Consider the following 21,123-nt stretch of genomic DNA (forward strand, 5'->3'; position numbering starts at 1 on the left):
TCACTAGGTTGCTGAGGCTGTCTTGGAACCTGCGGTCCTCCTGTCTCAGCCTCTGGACTACTGGTATTACACGTGTACTCCACTGTGCCCAGTAACACTTTTATTCTGTTGGACATACGCACATCCTTTGAGGTAGACTCTGCGCACTGTTGTGAAGAAGCACTTTGCGGGTCGGAGCTAAGCTTCTGGAGCTATGTTTTCGTGTCTCACTGGTTTGCATTTCGCTCTAGTGTGGGGGTTGGCAAACTTTTTCTGTAGAGCCATATTGGAAATATTTCAGACTTTGCAGGCCATATGGATTCTGCTGAAAGCACTCGGCTTTGCCATTGTAGCGTGAGAGCCACTGTAGACTACGTGGGCAAATGCCTGTGGCTGTGCCCTAGTGGCACTCCCTGTATAAACCCGGGCTGTGGGCAGGGCCGTCGTTTGCCAGCCCCTGCTCTGGTGTGCGCTCTGATTCCTCTCTGATGAGTGGATTTCATTTGACAGGTACATATACTTTATGTTTGCTTCATTATTTTAATAAAATTATGCGATAAATGGGTATTATGAAATCTGAAGTCGTATAAAAGCAGTTTTAACTTGTATAGATGTTTATATAATACTTGTGAAACGAGGGGAAGGGTTTTGGGAGAAATTTCAAAAGGCTTAGCTTTGCACGTGTGGGGCCAGGAACAGGGCCAGGGCCTGGGGGAGCCGGGCGAGCGCCGCGGCGGAGCCACCCCCAGCTCCCGGCTTGTGTATTGGTGCTTAGCTTTCCACCCGGACCTCAGTGTGCGCCGCAGCGGAGCCATCCCCCAGCTCCCGGCTTGTGATTGGTGCTTAGCTTTCCACCCGGACCTCAGTGTGCTGGGAGGGATTTTCTGTTGTCTTTTCTTTGTTTTGGTGCTGGGGATTGAGCCTCACCTCACACTTGCTGAATACACACTTCACCACTGAGCTACAGCCCCAGACTCCTTCCCTGGGAGCTTTGGAAAGACCGTAACGTTGAGGGGCCTCCAGAAGTACAAAACTGCAGGTGACAAGCGGGTAGCCTGGGCGAGCAGAGCCGAGCGCGTCCCCACCTCCGTCCAGTTCACCTTTCCTTGTCAGATGGACAGATTGCTCTAGTTTGTGTAGAGCGTAGTAAGGCTTGTTTGCTTAGAAGAGCCAGCATGTGATTTCAAAAAAGGGATATCAGGAATCCTGTTTAATTAAGGAAACCCAAACAATTCCCAATTTGTGTGTGTGTGTAAGTATGTGATTTTTTTATAGGAGAAATGCCTCAAATTGACCATCTAGTATTCATGGTACATGGTATTGGACCTGTGTGTGACCTGCGCTTTAGAAGCATTATTGAGTGTGGTGAGTATTAAGTCATGTTTGATTTCCTAGAACGATGGGGAATTGACAGAAGAGCATTTGCGTTTTCATTCTTAGGATAGATCCCAGCTGTAAACTACTTGCTGAGGGGCTGCAAGAGAAGATTCATGTCATCAGTGGGAAATACTAATTTGTACTCAGTTCTCTTGTGATAGAAATAACTCATAAAGTCCTAGACTTTGAAGCACTAGAAAAAGCTTCCAAAATGGGTTAGCCTTTCTGATAGACAGCCTGTGCCCGAGCACTTCCTGAGCTTGGAGCGTTCACGGCTGAGCTGGTTTCCGGGGAAGGGGTCGTGAGAAGTCGTGTAATGGACTCGTGAATCTGCCATCCGACTGCAAGTCTTGGAGCTGTATGTATGTGTCCATGTAGTAACAGTTCACATTTACTGAACACTGGGTGTGTGCCAAGTGCCTTGTATGTTTTACATCACTTAACTCTTACAAGTACACCTTTGACTACAGATATGACGCCCAGCATACTGTTGTCCCCACTGTTTGAAGAGTGCAAGGCCCAGGGACAGGTTAAACCCTTTGACCACAGTCAGTAGGTGCTAGAGCCTGCGACAGGTGCCTGACTGTAGTCGTGAAGCGCCTCCCAGGCGTGGCTTTTAAGTGTTTCCAGACATTTATACATTCCTCTAAAATAAGGAAAAGTTAAAAGAGCTTCCTAATGGTTGGTTGGTTATGTACTTTTTACTAGTTTCACCACCATTAAAAATAAATGTATCAGCTGGGCATGGTGGCGCACGCTTGTAATCCCCGCGCTTGGGAGGCTGAGACAGGAGGATCGCGCATGTTCGAAGCCAGCCATGCTGGCTTAAGAGACCCTGTTTCCAAAAATAAAAAAAGTATAAAATAGGTCTGGGAGTGTAGCCTGGAGGTAGAAGGGCTTCCAGGAACCCCGGTACCACAAAAAAAAAAAAAAAAAAAGTATCTTAGCCGGGTGTGGTAGCGCACGCTTGTAATCCCAGCATTCGGGAGGCTGAGACTGGAGGATCACAGTTCACGGACAGCCTCAGCTACTCAGTGAGGCCCTCTGCAACTCAGTGAGACCTGGTTTCAAAATAAAGAATAAAGAATAGGGCTGAGGCTGTAGCTAGGAGGCAAAATGCTCCTGGGTTCCATCCCCAGACCTGCAAAAAAAAAAAAAAAGTATCATGTTATAAAAGTGCTGGCTCATTTGCAGTAATTGCTAACTAGCTATCAAGTCAGGCAAATTTAGTAAATTTATCTTTTTTGCTTTTATTTTATAGTGGATGATTTTAGGGTGGTTTCTCTCAAATTGCTGCAGACACATTTCAAGAAATCTTTAGATGATGGGAAGATGAGCAGAGTGGAGTTCCTGCCGGTCCATTGGCACAGTGCCCTGGATGGGGACGCCACAGGTGTGGACAGGTGTGTAGACTGCGAACACGCTTTTCAGATCTGTCACACGCAGTCAAGTTTAAACCACAGTATTTAGTAGTTTATTTAGTAGTTTACTGCAGCAAATGTATTTCTTTTTTGAATAATATGTACCTGTTCTTTTTTTGGGGGGGGCACTGGGAGATTGAACCAAGGGGCATTTTACCGCTGAGCTACACCCCCAGCCCTATTTTTTATTCTTTATTTTTGAAACAGGGTCTCACTGAGTTGCAGAGAACCTTATTAAGTAGCTGAGGCTGTCCTCAAACTGTGATCCTCCAGTCTCAGCCTCCCAAATGCTGATATTACAAGCGTGCAGCACCACGCCCAGCAGCTTGCACATTTTTACATTTTCAGAAATAAGAATCTGCAGGACATAGTGATGCACGACCTCAATCCCAGACGTAGGAGGCTGACATGGGAGGATTAAGAATTCAAGGCCGGCCTCACCAACTTAGCCAGGCACTTGGCAACTTAGTGAAACCCTGTTTCAAAATAAAAAATGAGGCCAGGCGTGGTGGCGCACGCTTGTAATCCCCGGGCTTGGGAGGCTGAGACAGGAAGATCACGCAGGTTCAAAGCCAGCCTCAGCTACTTAGTGAGGCTCTCAGCAACTTAGCGAGACCCTGTTTCCAAATAAAATATAAAATGGGTCTGGGAGTATAGCCCGGAGGTAGAAAGCCTCTGGGTTCCACCCCCAGTACCACCAAAAAAAAAAAAAAAAAAAAAAAGAATCAGGCGTGGTGGTGCTTGTGAAGAGGATGAGGATGAGACAGGATTCGCGGTTCCAGGACAGCCTCAGCTACTTACTGAGGTCCTTTGTAATTCAGTGAAACCCTGTTTTAAAATAAAGAATAAAAAAAATATGGCTGGGTGTTTAGCTTGGAGGTAGAATGCACCTCGGTTCCAGCTCCAGTATCACTGTCAAGGAAATAACCCAACACACACACACACACACACGCACACACACACTAAAAAATAAAAAATGAAATAGGGCTGGAGGCAGAATACCTCTGGATTCAATCCTCAGTATATAAAAAAAAGAATAAGAATCTAACATAAAGACCCTAGATTGATAAACGTACGTGAGTGCGTCACTGTGAATCTAGCTGTTATGTACAATTATACATAAAAAAGTTGGAAAATCCTAGACTGCGCGGGGGGAGGTGGCGTACGCTTGTAATCCCAGGACTCGACAAGAGGCTCTCAGGTTCGTGGCCAACCTCAGCTACCTAGTGAGGCCCCGGACTTAGGGAAATCCTGTTTCAAAGTAAAGACTAAGCCGGGCGTGGTGGCGCGCGCTTGTAATCCCAGCGCTTGGGAGGCTGAGACAGGAGGATCACACAGGTTCACGGCCAGCCTCAGCCACTGAGTGAGGCCCTTTGTAACTCAGTGAGACCCTGTTTCAAAGTAAAGAATAAAAAATACGGCTGGGGGTATAGCTTGGAGGTAGAATGCCCCTGTGCTCAATCCTTAGTACCGAAAAAAACCCTAAAAAAACCCCAAAAAACTTCAAAGAATAAAAAAATAGGGCTGAGGGTGTAGCTCGGAAGTAGATGGTTTCCATCCCCAGTACCACAAAGAAAAAAAAACCCTAGATTGGAGGTATATACTAATTGAATATATTTCTTTTTTCTTTTAAAACAGGAATATTAAGAAAATCACTTTGCCAAGTATTGGTCGGTTTCGTCATTTTACCAATGAAACCTTGCTAGATATTTTGTTTTATAACAGTCCCACCTACTGTCAGACAATTGTGGAGAAGGTGGGAGTGGAGATGAACCGTCTGCACGCGCTCTTCATGAGTCGGAACCCAGGCTTCAAAGGAAAAGTTTCTGTGGCTGGTCACAGCTTAGGTAAAACTTAAATACACACACCCCCCCGTCACCCGTGTGTGTGTGTGTGGGGGGGGGGGCTGGGGATTGCACCCAGAGGTCCTCTTCACTGGGCTATACTCCAACTCTAATTTTATTTTATTTTATTTTATTTTTTTGTGTGGTACTGGGGATAGAACCCAGGGGCTTTTTACCTCTAAGCTATACCCCCAGCCCTATTTTTTATCCTTTATTTTGAAACTGTCTCACTGAGTTGCAGAGGGCCTCAGTAAGTAGATGAGGCTGGCCTCGAACCTGTGATCCTCCTGTCTCAGCCTCCCAAGTACTGGGATTACAAGTGTGTGCCACCATGCCTGGCTTTACTTAATTTTTTATTTTGCAGCAGTCTCACTAAAGTTGCAGCATGCTGGTCTTCAACCTGTGATTCTCAGCTGTAGTCTTTGTAAAGTCTTTGTTGCTGTTAGTATAGATTACATTGTTAGTACAAAACTTAGAATTATATTTATTTATTTATCTTTTGGTGGTACTGGGGGTTCTTGGAAATCCTTCTACTTCCAGGCTGCACTCCCAGACCTGATTTTTAATATTTTTATTTGGAAAGAGGGTCTCTTAGGCCAGCATAGGTGGAATCGAACCTGTGCGATCCTCCTGCCTCCCAAGTGTGGGGATTACAAGCGTGCGCCACCCCGCCCGGCTATTCTTTACTTTAAAACGGGGTCTCACTAAGTTATGGAGGGCCTCACTAAGTAGCTGAGGCTGGCTGAGAACCTGCCGTCCTCCTCTCAGCCTCCCAGTCCTGCGAACACAGGTGTGCACCAGCACGCCCCACCCTCAGGTCTAATTTTTGAATGACTGCTGACCGGGGACTTTGAGGAAAAAAATAGGAGAATTTATACTTAGAGAGAAAAAGTAGGAGCATTTACTTTGTGTTATAAAAACCCATAGGTACAGTATGAAGAGAAATGCTTCTTTTTCTTAGGTTCTTTGATATTGTTTGATATTCTGTCTAATCAAAAAGACTTGAATTTCTCCAAGTCTCCCGGCCCTCTTGCCGTCGCCAATGGAGCTGTGCAGCAGCCCCCTTTCCAGGAAAAGCAGGTATGTGTGCACGAGGCCCCTTAGTGATTAGATCGGAGCAGGAGCTGAACCGCTTCCCAAAATCTGAGCTGGTTTAAAGAGTTCAAAACTATAATGGAATTTCATATCCCATTTTGAAATTTCTCACACGCTTTTTCTTTATGGATTATAAGTATAACGTGAAAGTTTATGATTTTTAAATATATAAAATAAATTATTGTAGGAAATGGGAATATGAGTGAATTTTTGAATTTATATGTATTTTAAAATATTCAAATGTTGAATTGCAAAGTACCTAAAATTATGATTTATCTACAAGGCAAAATTGTAAAGATTTTCCATAGAACAAGAGACGTAGGGCTTTTTCTAAGCTTTTGAACATTCCTTTCATTTTTTAAATCAAGACACCTGAAGAGTCAAAGCTGACTGTGGATGAGTCATGTGACCTTGACGTTGAAAACGAAGAAGTTCTAAGTCTGCAAGACACTCTGGGAGCGCTCAGCCTCTCTGAATACGTCAGCACCTTTGAAAAGGAAAAGATTGATATGGAGTCTCTGGTACTGTGATCATTTGATGCATTTAAAAGTTTTTCCTGTGTCATTTGTTTCCTGAAATTTGTGATGTAAACATTCTTATATCAAAATTTATTCCAGATAAGGCAGACACTTACTGTTTAAGAACTTGGGGGAAATTCTGTGAAGGCTTTTCTAGTATGACTCAAAGTCCAGAAGCCATAAAATAAAAACAAGTGAATGGTAATATTGACCATAAGCAACCTCTGAAGGCCAACGATAGATTAAGAAAGCTATTTGGAACAACTAATACAGACAGAAGGCTTATTTCCTTTCTTTTTTTTTTTTTTTTTTTTTTTTTTTTTTTTGCGGGTCTGGGGATGGAACCCAGGGGCATTTGACCTCCAAGCCACATCTTCTGCCCTATTTTTATTCTTTATTTTTAATTTTATTTATTTATTTATTTATTTATTTATTTATTTTTGGTGGTACTGGAGTTCCTGGAAATCCTTCTCTGGGCTACACTCCCAGACCTATTTTATACATTTTTTATTTGGAAACAGGGTCTCTTAGGCCAGCGCGACTGGCTTCGAACCTGCGCGATCCTCCTGTCTCCGCCTCCCAAGCACAGGGATTACAAGCGTACGCCACCACGCCCGGCTTTATTCTTTATTTCGCAACAGGGTCTCACTAAGATGTTGCAAAGGGCCTCACTAAGTAGCTGAGGCTGTCCGCGAACCACTATCCTTCGGTCTCAGCCTCCAGAATGCTGGGATTACAAGTGTGTGCCACCACACCGGGCTAGAAGGCTTATTTCTTTAGTATTCAAAATTTCTACTAATGTCTTGACAGGTTGGTTCAGGAAGATCTCAGGTTTTCTTGTTTGAAAAGAAAAAAATAAAAAAGGTAGCCAGGCATGGCAGTGTATACCTGTAATCCCAGCACTTGGGAATCTGAGATAGGATGATTCCAGGTTCGAGGAAAGCCTCAGCAAATAGTGAGATTCAGCAACCTAGTGAGATCCTGTTTCAGAACAAATAAAAAGGGCTGGAGATGGGGATGTAGTTCGCCTCTGGGTTCAATCTCCAGTTCATACCACAAAAAAAGCCGGGCGTGGTGGCGCACGCTTGTAATCCCCGCGTTTGGGAGGCTGAAACAGGAGGATCGCACGGGTTCGAAGCCAGTCTCAGCTACTTAGTGAGGCTCTCAGCAACTTAGTGAGACCCTGTTTCCAATAAAATATTAAAAAAAAAAAAGAAGGTCTGGGATTATAGCCCGGAGGTAGAAAGCCTCTGGGTTCCACCCCCAGTACCACACACACAAAAAAAAATCCACACAAAAAAAATTCAAACAAAAGACGGGTTGGCGGTAAATTGCTTCTAGATTCAACCCCAGTATTCAAAATAAAACAAAATGAAAACGAAAAGAATAAAGCAGTAGATAAATAGGCAAATGATATAAAAATCATTTATAGAAAAGGAAATAATGTCAGTTGGGCATCATGGCGTGTGTTTGTAATTTCAGTACTTGGGAGGCTGAGACAGGAGTATCTGGGTTCTCAGCCAGCCTCAACTGCTTAGGCCCTCTGCAATTTAGTGAAACCCTGTTTCCAAATAAAGAATAAAAGATCAGGTTGGGGTAAAGCTAGGAGTTTCCATCCCCAGCGCCACCAAAAATAATAATAAATAAATAAAATTAAATAAATAAATAAATGAAAGGAAAGGAAATACTGTCTCCTTACTATATGGAAACTCATAAGACAAATGCAAATTAATAGTGTTATTATTTTTTTTACTTCTCAGTTTTATAAAAATATATTTTGTAATACGTTGTGTGACCAGGACACAAAGTAGGCTCTGTTATATATTGTTGTTGAGTATAAATTGGTATCAGCCTCTCTGGAGGTCAGGTTTGCAATGTCTTTTATTTATTGACAATGTCTTGCGATGTTGCCCAGGCATTCTACCTCTGAGCTACACCCCCAGCCATTTTTAATTAATTTTATTTATTTATTTATTTATTTATTTATTTATTTATTTATTTATTGTGGCATTGGGGATGGAACCCATAGGCATTCTACCTCCAAGCTACACCCCCAGCCTGATTTTTATTATTTATTTGGAAACAGCATCTGTTGAAGCTGGTTTTGAAGTGTGATCCTCCTGTCTCAGCCTCCCAAGTACTGGGATTACAAGCATGCACCATCATACCTGGCTTTTATTTTTTTTTTTTATTATGAAACAGGTTCTCTCTAAATTGCTGGGGCTGGCCTTAAACCTACAATCCTCCTGCCCCAACTTCCCAAGTATGAGGATTACTGTGGGGAGCCATTAAGGCCTTCCCTAGATTGGTGTCTCTGACTCAGCTGACTGTCCTTCACCCAGAGTCAACAAGGTTTGGGGTTATGGAACGTTCAAAAAGGTCTGAGAGAGGATCAGGTGGTGATGACATGAGGGTACTGATAGGCCTATCTGTAATATGTGTTTTGTATTGGTCTTTATTGTATTCCGGTGGTGGTAGCACGAGAATGTTGATTGACCTGTAGCTGTGTATAAATACCTCTGGAAAAACAAAGTCGGAGTGTCGGCTCAATAAAGATGAGATTGACCCAGAAGTAGGCGTCGGCCAGGAGCGTCAGCACAATAGAGAATACTGACCCAGGTGTAGTCATCGACCCGTAGGAAATATTGACCCAAGAACAGGGGTCGGCCAGTAGAGATAGTAGGCTGGCGGCTCCCCCACGTTAGAATTAAAAATTCTTGCCGGGCGTGGTGGCGCACGCTTGTAATCCCCGCGCTTGGGAGGCGGAGACAGGAGGATCACGCAGGTTCGAAGCCAGCCGCGCGCGCTGGCTTAGGAGACCCTGTTTCTAAATAAAAATATAAAAATGGGTCTGGGAGTGTGGCCCAGAGGTAGAAGGGCTTCCAGGAACCCCAGTACCACAAAAAAAAAAAAAAAAAAAAAAAGAATTAAAAATTCTTCATCCTCACACCTCTCTTCAGAACCCGTACTTTTGCCGGCTGGCCCCGGCAGATTACAAGTGTACACCACTTCTCCTGGCTTAATAGAGTGCTCTAGATAGAGAAGCCTAAGATTTTATAGCTTTAACTAATCTATTATTTAAAAATAAACCATTAACTTTTTAAAGGTGACTAGCTCTTAGATTGCTTTAGATGATGTTTCTTTTTATAAATTTTATGTTCTTCTTTCAGTTAATCTCTCTCTAGATTGGTAATGTGCTTGTTTGTTTCTTTTTTTAAAGCTTATGTGTACAGTCGACGACCTTAAGGAAATGGGAATACCCCTTGGACCCAGAAAGAAGATAGCGAACTTTGTAAAGCTGAAAGCAGCCAAGCTGGTAATGTTCACCTCTGCCCTCAAAAACTACTGCTCACTGTGTGACCAGCTTATTTTTATTTTAGAAGTTGTTTTTTTTTTTTTTTTTTTTTTTTTTTTTCCAGTACTGGGGATGGAACCCAGGGGCATTCTACTTCTGAACTACACCCCAGCCCTACTTTTTATTCTTTATTTTGAGACAGGGTTTCACTGAGTTGCAAAGGGCCTAAGAAGCTGAGTTTGTCCACAAACCACGATCCTTCTGTCTCAGCCTTCCAAATGCTGGGATTGGAAGTGTGCGCCACCATGCCCGGCTTATTTTAGAAGTTTTTAATACACTAGGGTTAGATAAGCTAGTTTGCTTCTGCCTAGAACAGGAATCAAGCTGATGGAAGCCCAGGCTCTAGAGTCAGATCTGGGTTTAAGTCCAAGTCAGGCTAACTGGCTTTCTGGTTTTTCTGAGATGGAGATCATTCCCAGGACAAAGGACTTTCAATTTTAAAACTGGTATTTGGGGATTTTCTGGTGCAGAAACTGAAGTTCTGGTTAAAGTAATGAGTGGGTTGCCCTGACCCCCAGTTCAACCGCATATTAACTGCACGTTCGTGAGCAACTGGGTTAATTTCTCTGGCTCCTGGTTTCCTTCATTTCCAAAGTGGATATGGTAATTCCTCCCACAAAGACTGGCGGGATCATGAAATAAATAATGCGCTTGAAGCTTTGCACCCAGCGCTAGCTTTACTGTCTTCCCAGTCTCCCCACGTACAAAGATGAAGCACACTGGTGTCTCACTGAGTAATGCCCAACAGCAAGGTGTTTAGTTATTTGTTTGTTTGTTTGTTTGGTTTGTTTTTTTGGTGGTACTAGGATTTCCTGGAAACCCTTCTACCTCCGGGCTACACTCCCAGAATAAAAAATATATATATTTTACTTTATTTGGAAACAGGGTCTCTTAAGCCAGCGCGGCTGGCTTCAAACCTGTGCGATCCTCCTGTCTCCACCTCCCAAGTGCGGGGATTACAAGCGTGCACTACAACGCCTGGCTTATTTATTTATTTATTTTTGCGGATGGAACCCAGAGGCATTTGACCTCCAAGCTACACCCCCTGCCCCGTTTTTTTTTTTTTTCTTGGTGTTACTTGGGGTGGAACCCAGAGGCTTTCTACCTCCAGACTATACTCCCAGACCTGTTTTATATTTTATTTGGAAACAGGGTCTCACTAAGTTGCCGAGAGCCTCACTAAGTAGCTGAGGCTGGCTTCAAACCTGCGAGATCCTCCTGTCTCAGTCTTCCGAGCGCAGGGATTACAAGTGTGCGCCACCATGCCCGGCTCCAGTTTTTTTTATTTTTAGTTTGAAACAGGATCTCACTGAGTTGCAGAGGGCCTCACTAAGTAGCTAAGGCTGTTTGCGAACCGCAATCCTCCAGGTCTCAGCCTCTGAAATGGCTGGGATTACAAGCGTGCACCATCACGCCCGGCTTTATTTTATTTACTTATTTTTTTAAATGATGAAAGTATTTTATTCTTACTATTTACTAGTATTGTGTGTGTGTGTGTGTGTGTGTGTGTGTGTGTGTGTGTGTGTTACTGGAGATTGAACCAAGGGCATTCTGCCCTGGAGCTACTCCCCAATCTCTTTATTTTTTTCTTTGGAAAGGGCCTTACTAAGTAGCTGAGGCTGAGTGCTAACTGCCATCCTCTGGTCTCAGCATCCTGAATGCTGAGATTACAAGCGTGCACCACCACAGCTGGCTGTCATTAATGCTTCTTAGCTAATTCCTCCTTCCCTACAACTGTGTTCTGATTTCTATCATTGTAGAATGGCTTGCTTGTTCCAGGAATTTATATATGTAGAATCAACAGTATGTACTATTTTATATCTGCCTTATACCTAAAATGATGTTTGAAGTTCAAATCTCATCTACTTGGGATGCTGGGAGGTTGAGGCAGGAGGGTCACAAGTTCAAGACCAGCCTGGGGAGCTTATCAAGACCCTATCTCAAAATAAATAATAAAAAAGGCTGAGGGTAGCTCAGTCGTAGAGTGCCCCTGTGTTCAATCCCCAGTACTGCAAATAAAATAATCAATACTTTTTTTGTTGGTTTTTTTTTTTTTTTTTAGGGATTTTTTGGTACTGGAGATTGAAGCCAGGGGCATTCTACCTTTGCACCTCAGCCCTTTTTAATTTTGAAACAGTGTTAAAGTCTTAGGGTTGCTGAGAGTTTCCCTAGGTTGCTGAGGCTGTCCATGAACCTGCAGTCCTCTGGTCTCAGTCTCGAAGTACTGGGACTAGAAGCATGCACCACAATGCTTGGCTCAGTACTTAGATTTAATTATAACTGTTTTGCTCTTTTATTTCTTTTGTGATTTTCTTAAAGAATTTTGAAGTGAATTATATACATCATGACATTCCTTCCCTAAATATTTCATATATCTCTCTAAAAGGAACATTTGTTACGATAATCTCAGTGCTGTTACAACGCCTCCATTCGTTAATCATTTCTTACTATTGAGATGGCATATTTATTTTGTAATGGTAGTTGAGAACTGAACTTCTCCTCAAAATCGTTACACATTTTGGTATTTCACAGGAACAAAAAAGAGCAGCCTCAGAAAGGAAGGCAGCGATGGCCGCCTTGACGAAGGGACGAGACGGAAGCGCACAGAAAACTCAAGAAATGGCACCTTTGCCTCCAGAGCCCAACGAGTCAAAGCGGAAGCTTGCCCTGGGTGCTTCCGTGTCCTCCTCGCGTGTCGACTACGAGACTTTTGAAGTTGGCACAGGACAGGTAACCGTCACGTCTTCATCACGTGCTTAGCTCTGCACTTGTATTTTGTAACATTTGTTTGAGGCTGTGCAGGGAAAATGAATTTTCTTTTAGTAAAAATGTTCTTTTTATAACATTCATAGGATGTGTTCGAACATGCACAGAACATGTTATGTACCTTTTGCAGTTGTCTTCATGTCAGTTGTTCCACCATTAATAATTTTATAACATTGGCTTCATTGCCACTAAACAGCAATGGCTGTAGTTAGAACATTATGTTGAGAATACACCTACATTCTATATGAGAAATTGGCTACATTCTTGTTTCTTTTTTCTTTTTCGGTGGGGCTAGGAGTGTAGCTTAGAGGTAGAATACTTCTGAGTTAAGTCCAGAAGCATTTTATTTTGAAACAGGGTCTCACTAAGTTGCTGAGGCTCCTCTTGAACCTTTGATCCTCCTGTCTCCGCCTCTCAAGTACTGGCATTCCAGTTGTGCACTACTGCAGTACTAAGGATGGAACTTAGGGGCATTCTACCTCCAGCCCAATTTTTTATTCTTTATTTTAAAATTGGGTCTCACTGAGTTGCAGAAGACCTCACTAAGTAACTGGCTGTGAACTTTCTTGTCTCAGCTTCCCAAGTGCTGCGATTGCAAGCATGCGCTGCCAACACACCCGGTTCAATTAATTCTTGAAGATTGCACTATTAAAATATCTCTCTTTTAAGCTGGGTGTGATGGTACACGCTGGTAATCCCAGTATTTGGGAGGCTGAGACAGGAGGATAACAGGTTCATGGCCAGCCTCAGTAACTTAGTCAGGCCCTGTTTCAAAATAAGGAATAAAAAATAGGGCTAGGGATGTAGCTCAGAGGTAGAATGACCCTGAGTTCATTTCTATTACTGAAAAGAAAAAAATAAAGGCTCTCTTTTACAACTTGAGCAGAAAATAAAGGGCAGATGTTTCCCGCCTCCCTATGAAGGTTGAGAGTATAAAGTGTATGCCTCACTAAGTTGCTCCCTGTGCCTCTCTGGGAGGGGCCTTCTCCAGGAAAAGAGCCTTTTTCTTTACAGTGTTAGTAACACAGAAGGAAAGGAAACTACTCTGGCAGGTCCATGTAGAGAAATTTCAAGGAGTGGTTTTGGTTCACTTTGAGTCCAGTTTGTGACCTGCAGAACTGGGCTCGGCCCAGATCACATGCCACCTCCGTGGTGGGTGGGCTAAGCAGGCAAGCGTAATTTGTTAACTGAGGGGTTGTTTAACAATTCAAACAATAGCCTCAGTGTGCATTATTCATTTCCAGAAAGCCATGAAAACCAGGGAAGCAAAAGAAGTTACTATTATTATTACTATTTTTTACTAGGGATTGGACCCAGGGGCATTTTACCTATGAGCTCCACCCCCAGCCCTATTTTGTACTCTTTATTTTGAAACAGGGTCTCACTGAGTTGCAGAAGGCTTTATGTGGTAGCTGAGGCTGGTCATGAACCTGCATTCTTCCTGTCTCAGTCTCCCAAGTCCTGGTATTGCAAGCGTGCGCCCCCATGCCTGGCCAAAAGAAGGTTCTAAAAGAGAAAAGTGTCACAAGCCAGCTAGTCCAATGGGGCGGTCGAGAGTCTCAGTAAAGATGGGGAAGGATAGGGTGACTGTACTACAGATTCTTATCTGTAGCGGTTCTTTCCTAGGAAAATAATCCTATGATCGGTGCTTTTGAAAAAGAACCTGACATGGATCAATGCTTCTTGTGCAATAGAACACTTTATTTTGGACACAAGATTTTTTATATATTCCCCTCTCCCAGTGAATTTCTAGTAAAAAAAAAAAAAGTGCAAAACACCCAAGGTACAAAAGAGAGATACACATGCGGATTACCAACCCTGAACAAGACAAAAGTAAGACCTGGGATATCCCAGGTCTTTGTGATTGAGATCAGTCCCATTATCTCAGGTGGGTCTTGTGCTCTGGAGCCCAGCCCCCTTTGGCCTTGCAGCTGCAGAGGCTTCTATTTGGCTAAAAGTCACATCCAAAATCACTTGAAGAGTCCAGTTTGTTTTTAAGAGTTTTCTTTAACCCTTTCGGAGCTCTCATTCCTAGGGCTTAGTCCAATGTCCTCCTTTATCTATAATGGGGGACAAAGTCCGAGATTCCAGCTTTCATATAGTTATCGTAAGGAAAATCCGTGTTCCTTCATGATGATTTAGGGAATTTCTATGAATGTCTGCTGGATTTTGTCTGCAATACTATCCGCTGTCTGAAAACTTAAACTCATGACACGGTTTAGCAGGTAAACACCAAGAAATAACACGAAGTCTTTAGATTTAGTTGTCAGATATATTTCTCTAGCAGCTGAGCATTTTTCCTCAAGCAATAAGCTTATTAGAAGCTTTTTCCTCTTTTAATAATCCATATTCCTATCACTAACCCTCTGCAACTTTCTTTTCTTTTCTAATTACCCTAATTCTCTCTTTCCCATTCGGGCCAATCTTAGGATAAGCTCTTCTTCATACAAAATACTTTCTTATTCTCACCATATTTTCTTTCTTTCACCTTTACACATCTATTTTATCTGTCCTTTGTTTTGACATAGCTATTTTTAACCAGATGGTGTCGCTATAACTCCAGGCATCACTATTACTAGGTGCAAAAGCCAAGATTTATTGAAGGTCAAAGATAAAGGTGGACTGGAATGTTGCCACTGCATCTAATTACCATTTGAACAAAGCTCATCTAATTACCTTTTGAACAAGGCTGGAAGGATTATTTTACATGGATTCAGTTTCTCTCACAGTCCTGATCTTTTTTCCACCGGAGCAATTCGTTTGGAGAGTTAAAAGAATCATTACCAAAAGGATAATAGTTATGAAAGAATATCTAAGAGTGGAGGAGTTTTTTGGCCAGAGACGATGCCCTCTCTCGGGGCTAATCGCCGATGACTACATGGATTCTTACACATGTAGATGCCGAGATGGAGTGGGCAGGAAAGTCTTGGCAGGAAAGAACCCTCAGGATCTCATCAGTCAGAACTTCATGAACTGTTTTAGTGTGGCCTCCCAGACTCCTGTTTGAGGATACATTTACATATCTTTTTTTTTTTTTTTTTTTTTTTTGGTGGTACTGGGGTTCCTGGAAGCCCTTCTACCTCCGAGCTACACTCCCAGACCTCTTTTTACATTTATATTTGGAAACAGGGTCTCCTAAGTCAGCACGCACGGCTGACTTCGAACCTGCGCGATCCTCCTGTCTCTGCCTCCCAAGCGCGGGGATTACAAGCGTGCGCCACCACGCCCGGCCTTACATATCTATTTTAACAAAAGTGAGAAAATGGAATTCCAAGAATGCTTGAAAATTCAAAAGAAGTTTGTATATTGTGACTTTGGAATTTGTAATTGTAACTCCTTTCATTGTTGTTCGGTTCTTTAGGTTTCTGTTGTTCACAACTCCTTAGACTTTGAACCAGAGAATCTCTTCACCTTGGGGTCCCCAGTTGGTATGTTTCTCACTATTCGAGGAGTGGACAGGATAGATGAGAACTACAGGCTTCCCACTTGTAAAGGATTCTTCAATATTTATCATCCTGTGAGTGAACTGAATTTACCTTTTATTTTAAAGATGATGAAGAAGCTGTCCTCTTTGTCATAACAGTTTCTTATTTCTTGGTAATATTGATCTTGATTTTGTAAGGTTAAGCTCTCTATCCTAAGAGATACAGGTTGATACTTTTAAATAAACCTTTCTACTAGAAAGTCTTGTTCAGAGAAATAATTATCTTGCTTTGATTACAAAGTAATTTTAACTAGACACGTTAAGTCTTAAAATGGCCAGTATTTGAGTAAGATATGAAAAAAGTTAAAGATTTTCCATTTATCCATTTTTTTACCCAATTAAGGCATAATACTCAAAACAACTTTTCATGGTTTCCAATGCTTATATTTACAGCTTGATCCGGTAGCATATAGATTAGAACCTATGATTGTTCCAGATTTAGACCTAAAGGCGGTCCTCATTCCACATCACAAAGGCAGGAAAAGACTTCATTTAGGTAAGAAACAAATAGAAAAATATGTATTTCCTGCCATTTTGTAATCTGTAATGAGTTATAAGGATTTTAACGCTGAATTCTAATAAAATTAATGTTACTTAAGTGCATGTGTTCAGAACTTTTTTTTTACAAAGAAATTGAGAGGTATAAAGAAGCTTTGAGTGAATTCCTTTTCTTTAATGGCATTGTAATTGTTAATTACAATGATAATTGTTATTTACAATAATTATAATTATTGTTAATTACAATGATAATTAGAAACCATTGAAGTTGGTATTAAAGTGATAAGACACATATTTATATTTTGGTAGTTTGGCAGTAGGTTTTGAAAATAGGAGGAAGAGAAACATTGACCAAAAATGAGAAGAAGAGTGACATTTAAATTAATGACCAAACTATCATTCAGGTTTTTTTATTTTATTTTTTTTTGTCGTTGTTAAGAAATAAATTTGGTGTTGTCTGAGTCAAGTGAGCTGCTGCTTTCTTGCTAGCTAGACAGACTTTCCCTGTGAAGTTCACTAAGCAGGCTGGAGAGTGCTCAGTGCTGGAGCATGTACAGAGCTCTCTCGGGCCCTTTGCTTCCAGTGGGGTTTAGATCTTGCTTTTGCCTCTTAATGGTGTGTATAACTTACCTGGGCCCAAAAGGCTGGTGCAAAGGTTGGGAGTGTGTAAAAAAGGAAAAATGATTGTGTCTTCTTTCTGAAAAGTTCATTTTGCTAGTAGCATGGGGTTTGAAGACATTTAACTCTTGAAAGTGAAAATGAGAAATGGGGTAACAAAAAGACCTTCAGATATGGCTGTTAGCCAGGCGTGATGACACTTGGCTTGTAGCTTATAATCTCTGTGCTTGGGAGGCTGATAGGACGATCGCAGGTTTGAGGCCAGCCTCAGCAATTTAGTAAAAAATAAAAGATAAAATAGGGCTGGGCATGTAGCCTCCTGGGTTCAGTTCCCAGCACCACAAAAATTAATATTATTATATAAGAAAAGAAATAATAAAGGAGTAGAGGTTTCCTCATTTGTAAGTTAGAAGTTTAAATTGTGGTTATATCAGAATGTTAAATTCTCAAAACCATTTTACTATTATAGATGAGAGAAACAGTGGTTTTTTTTTTTAATCTAATGGGCCTTTTTTTAACTCCCAGTAAAGAAAGACATATAAGTGTACTTATATTTTTATGGTATTTGAACTTCTCTTTTTCTGCAGAGGAAAAAAAGTTTTGGGACTGATTAAGTTTCATTGTTAAAAATATGACAGATTAAAAGCCAGGCATGGTGGCGCACACTTGTAATCCCCGCACTTGGGAGGCGGAGACAGGAGGATCCAGGATTGTGCAGGTTCAAAGCCAGCCTCGCTGGCCTAAGAGACCCTGTTTCCAAATAAAATATAAAATAGGTCTGGGAGTGTAGCCCGGAGGTAGAAGGGTTCCATCCCCAGTACCACCAAAAAAAAAAAAAAAATAATAAAAAAGACAGATTAAGACTACCATGGCAGTTTACCAGGTTGAGGTACTTAACTGAAATGGTCTGTGTTCTGCATTTAACATCTCAGAGAGGAAGAAGAGATTCCAACCTGTCTGAGAGTGTCAACTGTTAATGTCTGTGATACAGATTTTCACCCAGTGACCAGGGAACTTGATGTGTCATTTATCTCTAGAGCTGAAAGACAGCCTCTCCCGGATGGGATCTGATCTGAAGCAGGGCTTTATCAGCTCTCTGAGAAGTGCGTGGCAGACCCTAAGTGAGTTCGCTCGCTCTCACACCTCGTCAACCCAACTGCAAGAAGAACTGGAGAAAGTCGCCAATCAAATCAAAGAGGAAGAAGAAAAGCAAGTGGTTGAAGGTAAATTGGACATTTGAGGCATTTTTAGTACAAATATTATTTATGAACCATAACACTTGTAAATGATTTGATTTTTTCTAGTGGTTTTTTTTTTAGCAATTTTATAGGCTCTCCTATAAAGAAGAATCTGACATGATAACCTATAGTGTCAAAAATCTGTCATTCTTTGTCAACGAGGTTTTTACCTGACAGTTATGGAACTTTTTCTCTGTAATTTTTAAGTGTTGTTGAGAGTTTAAGGCCACAGTGGAGTATCAGATTTGGGAAGTAAATGTGTGTGTGCGCATTTTGACGATTCCAAGAAGCTGTCTTCCTGATGCTGCCGTTTAACGATGTCCTTCAGGATTCGCGTGCTGTGGCGGTCATTGTGCCAGGTGTTTGACTTTCAGATTCTAACTCGCTCTCCTTTCTTTCTGCAATGCTTTCTCACCCTCCACAACTTCTGTCAGCAGCTGGCCCTTTCTCCTCTCTCTCGGGGACCAGCCCCGCTTCCCTTGCTCTTGGAGGAATGGGAGTGAGCCTGGTAGCTCCCCGTTGCTGCGTGTGTCAAGCGATATTCTCATTGAGCCCACAAAGTCAGCTAAAGTCAAAGGATAATGATTAAGTGATTGACTTTGATATTGAAATGGTTTAAATTCTAGCAGAAAAGATTGTTGAAAGTCCAGATTTTTCCAAGGATGAGGACTACTTAGGAAAGGTTGGAATGTTAAACGGAGGCCGCCGAATTGATTACGTTCTTCAAGAAAAGCCAATAGAGAGTTTTAATGAATATCTTTTCGCTCTTCAGAGTCACTTATGCTACTGGTAAGTATTCTTCACTTTCCTAACATTTGAGTTAGCTTTAGGTGCCAGCATATACAGTTTTGGAGAGATTTGTTATGAACCACCAACTTGAACTCCTATACAGTTAGATTATAATTTTCTCCTTTAGTCCTCTTTCTAAAATTCAGAATAGAGATACTAAGCAGTTGATTTGCAGTCTACATTTCTGATTTGTTTTAATGTTTTTCTGAATCTGCATATAATTTGAGTTGTCCACAAGGTGGCAGTATTATACCCTCCTTTGACCAGAGACCCTCAGTGCTTGCACATTGTTTTGTAGGCATGTCCTTTGTAGTGGGAATGGTGGAACTTTGAGAGGCCATTCTTCTGTAGTCCCCATCGCCAAGGAGAATTGTAGCATGGCTGTTTAGGATTGGTGTCTCTAGTTTTTAAGGACAGCTCCGAGACCCACTGCTTTGCCATTATTTATTCCTCTCAGAGTCAAGTAGAACAGCAAGAGCCTCGTTTAACCATCTTTGTGCCTGGAGGTTGGCGTCTTCTTGTTACCTCTTGAGTAAATGTGCCTTTCTTCTTGATAGGGAATCTGAAGATACTGCCCTCTTGCTGCTCAGAGAAATCTATCGAACGATGAACGTTAGTCCCGAGCAGCCCCAGCACTGATCACTGTTTCGCTGTGAGTTTATCCCCATTGTATATATATGAATTGTGTTCGCTTGCATTCTGAAGGTTTTTGTATGAAGTTGACATTTCCTAAGATTTTTTCCCTTTTGCTGTTTCCACTGAGGTATTTTTTGATGCTTATTTTTGTTTAACTTCAGTATAGAGACAGAAAGGAAAGGAATTGGTTTGTAATATGTATTTTTACTTGTTATAATCTTTACAAATCTGCATTGAGTTTGAGTTATCTTATTTTTAGTTTCATTTAAAATAGATTCCCAGGAATATCAGATAGGAATTTTGTTGGCTGTAGGTCACAGACCTGTTTGCAGTATTTAAACAAATGGTTGATGTTCCTTCAGTACCAGGAAGGGCTCCTGTGTTGAGTGACGCTGCCAGACACTGGCGTGTGGGCTCTGCCTCAGTGTTGGCTCCTGCTGCCTGTGGTTGCGAGGTTTTCCCGTAGCTCCAGGTATGCTGTGTGTTTTCAGCATGAATCAGGGGACAGGGCAGTGTCTGTCATCTTGATTCCTTTCAACTAGAAAAGCAGAAGCATGTCCAAAAGCTCACTTGCCTGTTGCCTAGGCCTGCGCCCCTCTCCATGTGTGAAAGTCTGTCAAGGTGTTGCTTTGAGCATCCCCAGTCTTTGGAGAGAGAAGGTATAGAGAAAGGGTTTAAGTGTGAAATAAGCAAGTCCCTCTGTGAGTCAGCCTTGTTCTATGTTTCTGAGTGTCCACCAGAGACACTGGACACCTGGTTTTCATCGCTAGATTATGTGTTACTTTTTTTTTAAGTTATTTTTTTGTTGTTGTTTTTGTGGTTCAGGGGACTGAACCCAGGGGCATTCTACCTCCGAGCTGCACCCCCAGCCCTTTAAATTTTTTTTTTTAAATCTAGAAACAGGATCTCAACAAGTTGCTGAGAGTCTAGCTAAGTTTCTGAGGCTGGCTTCAAACATGGCGATCCTCCTGTCTCTGTCTCCCAAGTACTGAGATTATAGGCATGTGCTACCACACTACCTTCTGTTTTCTGTCTTATTTTGATTTTTGCAGTACTAGGGATTGAATCCAGGGGCATTCTACCTCCAAGCTACACCCCCAGCCCTATTTTTATTCAGTTTGAAATAGGGTCTCACTAAGTTGTGGAGAACCTCACTCAGTAAGTAGCTGAGACTGTCTGTAAACCACGATCCTCCTTTTTCAGCCTCCCAAATACTGGGATTACAAGCGTGAGCTACCATGCCTGGCCAGCTTCTGTTTTTGTTATTTTTTTTTTCCTAATTTTTTTGTGATACTGGGATGTAACCAAAGGGCTTTCTACCTCTGAGTTATACCCCAGCCCTATTTTTTATTCTTTATTTTGAAACAGGGTCTCACTGAGTTGCAGAGGTCCTCACTAAGTAGCTGAGGCTGGTCCTGAACTGCGATCCTCCTATCTCAGCCTCCCGAATGTTGGGTTTACAAGCGTGCAGGCTTATTTTAGCTAGTTTGTTTCTGCCTAGAACA

The 21,123-nt window shown here is 41.9% G+C and overlaps 1 protein-coding gene across 5 annotated transcripts in view; it reads left to right on the top strand.

Annotated features, from left to right (window-relative positions):
* SEC23IP (SEC23 interacting protein) overlaps positions 1-19,621 on the top strand; it is a gene marked incomplete at both ends in the record, with an annotated part of 39,200 nt that extends 19,579 nt beyond the window's left edge. For 2 of the 5 annotated variants that reach the window (XM_080693715.1, XM_080693711.1), the window contains 12 exons: positions 1,255-1,344; positions 2,618-2,759; positions 4,416-4,624; positions 5,583-5,701; positions 6,085-6,237; positions 9,455-9,550; positions 12,122-12,319; positions 15,717-15,872; positions 16,233-16,335; positions 17,993-18,178; positions 18,820-18,982; positions 19,540-19,621. In XM_080693715.1, coding sequence (XP_080549841.1) covers positions 1,255-1,344; positions 2,618-2,759; positions 4,416-4,624; positions 5,583-5,701; positions 6,085-6,237; positions 9,455-9,550; positions 12,122-12,319; positions 15,717-15,872; positions 16,233-16,335; positions 17,993-18,178; positions 18,820-18,982; positions 19,540-19,621 — 1,697 coding nt within the window. The remainder of the gene's footprint in view (positions 1-1,254; positions 1,345-2,617; positions 2,760-4,415; positions 4,625-5,582; positions 5,702-6,084; positions 6,238-9,454; positions 9,551-12,121; positions 12,320-15,716; positions 15,873-16,232; positions 16,336-17,992; positions 18,179-18,819; positions 18,983-19,539) is intronic. The other 3 variants (XM_080693712.1, XM_080693713.1, XM_080693714.1) reach the window with 3 other exon arrangements.
* Positions 19,622-21,123: the final 1,502 nt, after the last annotated feature.

This window comes from Muscardinus avellanarius, assembly GCF_963383645.1.
Source record: "Muscardinus avellanarius genome assembly, chromosome: 4".
NCBI lineage: Eukaryota > Metazoa > Chordata > Mammalia > Rodentia > Gliridae > Muscardinus > Muscardinus avellanarius.